A 5975-nucleotide genomic window follows, 5' to 3' on the forward strand; every position below is an offset into this window, starting at 1 on the left:
TACTGAGCATGACGTCACATGGTATGGAATGTCCCTCTGGCCAGTTTGGGTCAGCTGTCCTGGCTGTGCCCCCTCCCAGCTTCTTGTGCACCTCCAGCCTGCTCAGTCGGTAGAGCATGGGGAGCTGAAAAGTCCTTGACTAGTGTAAACACTACCTAGCAACAACTAAAACATCGTGTGTTATCAACATTGTTCTCACCCTAAATCCAAACCACAGCACTGCACCAGCTACTAGGAAGGAAATTAACTCTATCCCTGCCGAAACCAGGACACCGGCGATGTGGCCCGTGCAGCATCCGTGCAGAGTGCAGCGTGCCCTGGGCCAGCACGCGGGCGTGCAAACCCGTACGCAAGCTTGCTCTTACCTTTCCATAAGAAAATGCTATGTACTTCTAATGCAAAGTGGGTGCGAGAAACGGTGCAATATGGCAACTCGGAGAGACTGAAACCGGTTGATAAAGCTATTTAACAGATTCAGAGTGTCATGATGTTGCAATGTATAGACGCCAGTAGCCTAAACACCATCATTTCCTAACTTTCGGCTGCGTGGCTTGGAATCTTCAGGTGTCTCTCACTTATGTACTGTTGTCTAGTCTCTTTAGTCCCTGTCTAGTGGCTCCCTGAAGTTTCTGCTCTTAATTTTTCTTCTTGGTTTATTTCCTGGGTCTTGGAAATTTTACTTATTTTTTTTTAGCGCTTATGAAAATGATAAATAAAATTCTTTAAAATGAATGAAACTTCAGGTTGTTCTAAGCTACATCTCTTGAGGTTGGATATTTGTGCTCCCTCATGCTCTCTTATATAGCCCTGCTCCATAAATAAATGTTGTTTCAAAAATAATCTCCTTTATCTTTTGCAAAAGGTTTGGCAGGAAGAATATCCTTTTTTTGACGATGGCAGTGCAGACTGGCTTCAGCTTCCTGCAGATCTTCTCTACCAGCTGGGAGATGTTCACAGTGCTCTTCCTCATAGTAGGGATGGGACAGATCTCTAACTACGTGGTGGCCTTCATACTGGGTATGAACATGTCTGCATTAGATTAAATGCTTGCTTAACGTACTGTTTTGGCTTTTTTCCCTCTGAACCTGCATCATTTAATTAGGCAACGGTAAATCCTCACTGGTACAATTCCTAATTTAGGCCAATATGGTTTTTTTGCTCTTGGATACTTCAAGCCTACGCTTTCTACAGGTTTAGAGGAAAAGATGAGAGCAGGAAACCTCTAAATAAACATCCATTTCCCTCCTTTTTGGAGATGTTCCAGGAAGTATTCAGGGTTTGTTATCAGAAGAAGCAGGTCTGAGATAAGAAGGCATTCGGATTCCTCCCTGCCTCTCCGCCCCTCTGCAGAGGGGTCGGTGCATGCCTGGGTGCAAAGCCTTGTAGCAAACCAGCGTTTCCAGGCACAGCGAACGCATGGGGGGACCGGGGCGGAGGAGCCGAGTGGGTGTCAGAGCCCCGTTAGCCATAGTCACCGCTCTCGGTGGCGAGGTTAGTGATAAAGTCCCTAATTTTAGAGGCCAAGGTTCGTTTTGTTTTCTGTGGGGAGTGTAGGAAGAAAGAGCCAGTGGCCTTGGGGAGGCTGCACAGCTGCAGTCACTGCCCAGGGACCCCGCGGGGAAGGGGGGATCCCATGGGGAAGGGGACCCCGCAGAGTCTCTCACTAGTCACGGGGTTTTCAGGAAAGGCAACTGCACGGGTGAATTACTGGGATGACTGACGTGGGCCTCGGGGAGGAGCTGGGGTTTTCAAGAGCTGTCTTTAAAGTATGCACGTATACATTTATGTCAGCTTTTAAACCAATGGTGCCAAATTACAATTTGTAGATCGTAACATGAGCTAGTCTAAATTAAAACCATATACTAATAGTTAATGCTGCTCTTTCCTACCACATGAGGCTTTAACAGGGAAAAAACAGAGCAGAAGAGCATGATATGAAATCAGTGCTATGGAGGGGATATGGCATCGTGTCCCCAGGCAGCTGTGAGTCACCGCTGCGAGTGCGAGTGGCAGAGGGAGGATTAAGTAGGTCAGGCTGTCAGCAGGGAGATCCCTTGCCATTGCCATCAGCACTGCTCCCTCCGTCCTGGTAGTCAACTCTTGGGCGGAGCTGATGGAGCCAGAGCGAACACCCACCGTGGGAAGGCAGGGAGGTACGGCGCTGGGTCAGGAGTGCTGGCTTGGCTGAAAATCCTCTTGGAAGCACATGGGATTTGTGTAGCCGGAGTCCCTCTAATGGGGGTGCGGGATCTGATCAGGCAGGAATTTAACTCCGCAGCTCCCCCAGGAACGTGGGGCAGTGCTGGATGCAGATCAGGATGCTGCCTCGGCACTTGGCAGAGGCAAAGCTGCGGGGGGTCCAAAGCATCCCACTGGCCAAATGTCCCCACTGCTGAGAGATAGGACTGGGTCTCCCGAAGCAACGTTAGGTTTGTTTAATTGCACGGCTGCAGTTTTAGGGCACTTTACCCCTTGGGTTGTCTCTTCTGCCATCCTGTTTTCTGTAGAGTTGTTGCAGCAGCGATGACTCCCTGGGAGCAGAGAGGCAGGTGCCTCGGGCACTCGCCGTGCTGGCCATTCCCCCAGCAGCCTTGAGGCCGTTACTAAGGGCAGAATTAATTTCAAATAACTTAGACATTAGCTTTCTAATTTAAGTGAGTCATCAGCTGTCATCATCGGTAAGGAGGGAGGCACTAATGGAGGATGGTCCTTTCCACCCTACACTGCGTAGCCGCATGGTTGGCGTGCCCCGACCTCTGCCCGTGGCAAGGCAAACCCAGGAGCTTCCAGGAAGCCACACACGGCAGAGGTGCTAGATAGGGGAATATACCCACAAAAAGAAAAGCAACTCATTAAGAAAGCCCATCCTGATTATGGATGCACTGGAGACACTTCACTTGCTTCATCCGACAGCAGTCAGGGCTGTGACCTGCGCTCGGGAGGGGAGCAGTGACGGTGGCACATATAAAGTCCCCGTTGATGCTGGCTGTGCTGCAGCCCTGGCACCCTCCATCCCCAAGTGTTGGTTTTTTTTTTTCTCAAGTGACCGCTTGAGCACAGGTTTCTCCTGTCATTCCAGCTTTCAACGTCTGAACTTGTGTTGCCTCCCCGTGCGTAGCTCAGACCCTGTTCCGGCGTGTTCAGCCACCCGGGCTCTTCCTGCCCTTTGCACTATTGCTGCCCACCTTCATGAGAATAGTTTTCCCCCTGAGCTGTTGGTGAAATTCTGTAGAGAGATTTTTTTTTTTTTTTTTTCCAACCATGTCCTGTGAAATTTCTCCCTGCAGCATTTTTCCTTAGCTTTAGGCCTCGGTTGTTTTCAGTGCTCAAAACTGTTGTGTTCAAGTTCTGGGACTGTAAAACACTATGTAGATTTGTGAAGGCATGCTGGTAGCGTTCCAGAACTGTTATTTCCTGGCCAGCAGAATGAGGGAGGAGAGGCAGGAGAGAAGAGAATTGTAGTTGAAAGATATCATCTCATATTGGCTTTGGATTGCCACAAATTATAACGTAACATTTAATAGGTGTAAACCAATGTTCAAGTATCAGACCTCTTCCAAGAGAGCCTAAACAAGAGGAATCAGTAGGGAAAGACAGTATAATTTATCCCCACACACCATTTCAATCCCTAGGAGTTCTTATTTTCAGCTTTCTCACTGTGCCTTTATTCAGTTACTCCAAGTTTCTAAAATGAAAATTCATGTAGCTATCAAACAGAATTTTTTTTGTCTTGGGTATTTTTTCCACTTTCTCTGCAATATTAAATGTTGGAGTTCTTACCATGCTACATAACCAAATATACTCTCCAGACTTCCTAAGACCCTCCTGTTCACTCAGTGTAGTTTGCTTTTTAATTGAGTCCAGATCAGACTGTGGGAGTTATGGCCCTCATGGTGCTCCTGATGGAGAGGAGAGCTCTGTAGACCCGGGGCTGAGAGCTCAAAGAGAAGCGAGGTGGACCTGAGGGCGTCCGTGGATTTTGTTAAGCAGTGGCTAGGTATTTTATTGGAAAAGAAATTAGGTGCTCCTGAAGGCTTACAACAGTCTCAATTTTTATTACTAGATGTTAGGATGGTACTAGGCTGCACATGACGCAGTGGTTGTAGGATGCTTTCATTGACTGCTGCCTGGCTACTGGAGCAGTAGCGTTGTTAGAAGGTGGCATCTTCCCTGGTTGTGTCCTACAGCCCGTGATGTGCCGGCCCCACATTCCAGCCTTCTGTTCCAAAAAATAAACGTGAAATTTGTTCCCCCCTCACTGTAAATCCACGTCCTTCCATCCCGTGTCAATCTGCTGTCCACAGACCTGCTCTCCTCCAGAAGTGCTCAGCAATGAACTGCATCTTAAATCCCAAATGGGTTAAGTGGGGGAGCAGGCTATGTCCTAGCTGAGCGTGTCAGGAAGCCTCCTGAAAGTCTGCCTGCCATTCCCCATGCCTCCCCTTATCTGTCTCGGACAATGCATTAATCAAAGCAAACAGAATTCGCTCCTTCATCTGAAGGTCCCCGATAATCCCAGCAGCTTTTCTGTACTGGGTGGGTCCGTGCTGTGCTGTGGGTGACCGTTGCTATCGCTGGTGCCGGCACTGCGGGGCAGCACAGCAGCCCAGGTCTTGTCTGCCATCCCACAAACCGCTGGGTAGGACAGGAGCCGATTTGCCAGGCAGGGAAGAGGACCAGGGAGGAGTGAAGCTTCTTCAGTTCCTCACAACTCTTGCAGTTCACCCAATAGTTTGGCTGGGGTTAGTGTACAGTCGTGGAGCTCAGTATTTTGGAAGTGAGGCTAATGGAGATAACTGAAATCCTCTCTGCTCAGTCCTTCCCACGAGGAGAGGACATTATGAGCTGTTTAATGCAGCTGGAACGTATGAGACTTGCTGCTGTGGGGAAGTACTGCAGCGCCAAGCAACATTTGGGCTTTAAACATACATTCAAGTTACTGCCCATCGGCTGAGCTGCTTTAATTGTCCGGGTGCACGTTCCTAGGCTGACGCAGAGGACAAAAAAATGTGACATAAACTCTTTCACTCCAAGCTCAGCCTGTTTTCAAGTACGCACTAGCTGACCAGCAGGCTCGGTCCCATCCCTGCGGTACTGCCGGTACCGCAGCGGCTTCATGCCTTTGCACTCGCATCCGCCTCTGACCATGGGTGGGAGCTGGACTGGGCGCTCCATCAACCAGTACTGGGTTTCCTTCATCTCAGTGTCCTTGGAGCAAACCACAGAGGGTTCATGTTTCACTGTGTGTTTCCACATGGTAGCCTTCCTGTTCCCAGCTGATGTAAACTCCCGGCAGATGTGAACAAGACGACTTCTTTAAAAGGGCACTGTCAGCTGTTTCTCTTTTACTTTGCCAGCCTTTGCAATAGAGAACTCGCTGAACCGCGGGTCTCTGAATCCTCTGCTAGATTTGTGAGCAGATACTGATGGTAATAACATAGAAACTGCGTAGATGTTGCTGTTACAACTATGTTTAGCATTGAAACCTGTTTTGTATCAGACTCTGCCAGACTGCTGGGGCACTGGAAGAGCCCGAATGGTGCTAGTCTCATGGGTGCTTCAATGGCAGCTCCAGGGGAGATGCACAACAAAAATCTGGAGGAACCTCCCACCAGATTAATAGCACTGTGATGACGATGATGATCTCTTGGATCATTACTCCTTGGCAGTGTCCGTTTAAGTATTATAAGAGAAACTGCTCTTTTCTAAGATTGTTTAGCTTAATTTTTTGTAAATGCAGTAAAGTATTTAGTCATGATTGAAAAGAAAGAGTTAAAATGCTAATCCAACCTCCCTTGTTTTAAACAGGAACAGAAATTCTTGGCAAATCAGTTCGTATTATATTCTCTACATTAGGAGTTTGCATATTTTTTGCAATTGGCTACATGTTGCTGCCACTGTTTGCTTACTAGAGACTGGCGGATGCTGCTGCTGGCACTCACTGTCCCGGGGCTGTTCTGCATCCCGCTCCGCTC

The 5975-nt window shown here is 48.5% G+C and overlaps 1 protein-coding gene across 1 annotated transcript in view; it reads left to right on the forward strand.

The window, feature by feature from the left end:
- The window catches only part of LOC103904586 (solute carrier family 22 member 4-like), a 26651-nt gene that overhangs the window by 8540 nt on the left and 12136 nt on the right, over nucleotides 1-5975 (forward strand). The window contains 3 exon segments of the mRNA XM_009286080.2: nucleotides 863-1017; nucleotides 5809-5908; nucleotides 5910-5966. Of these exon segments, the coding sequence (XP_009284355.1) occupies nucleotides 863-1017; nucleotides 5809-5908; nucleotides 5910-5966 (312 nt within the window).

Source organism: Aptenodytes forsteri, unplaced genomic scaffold (genome assembly GCF_000699145.1).
Source record: "Aptenodytes forsteri isolate BGI_AS27 unplaced genomic scaffold, ASM69914v1 Scaffold54, whole genome shotgun sequence".
Classification (NCBI taxonomy): domain Eukaryota; kingdom Metazoa; phylum Chordata; class Aves; order Sphenisciformes; family Spheniscidae; genus Aptenodytes; species Aptenodytes forsteri.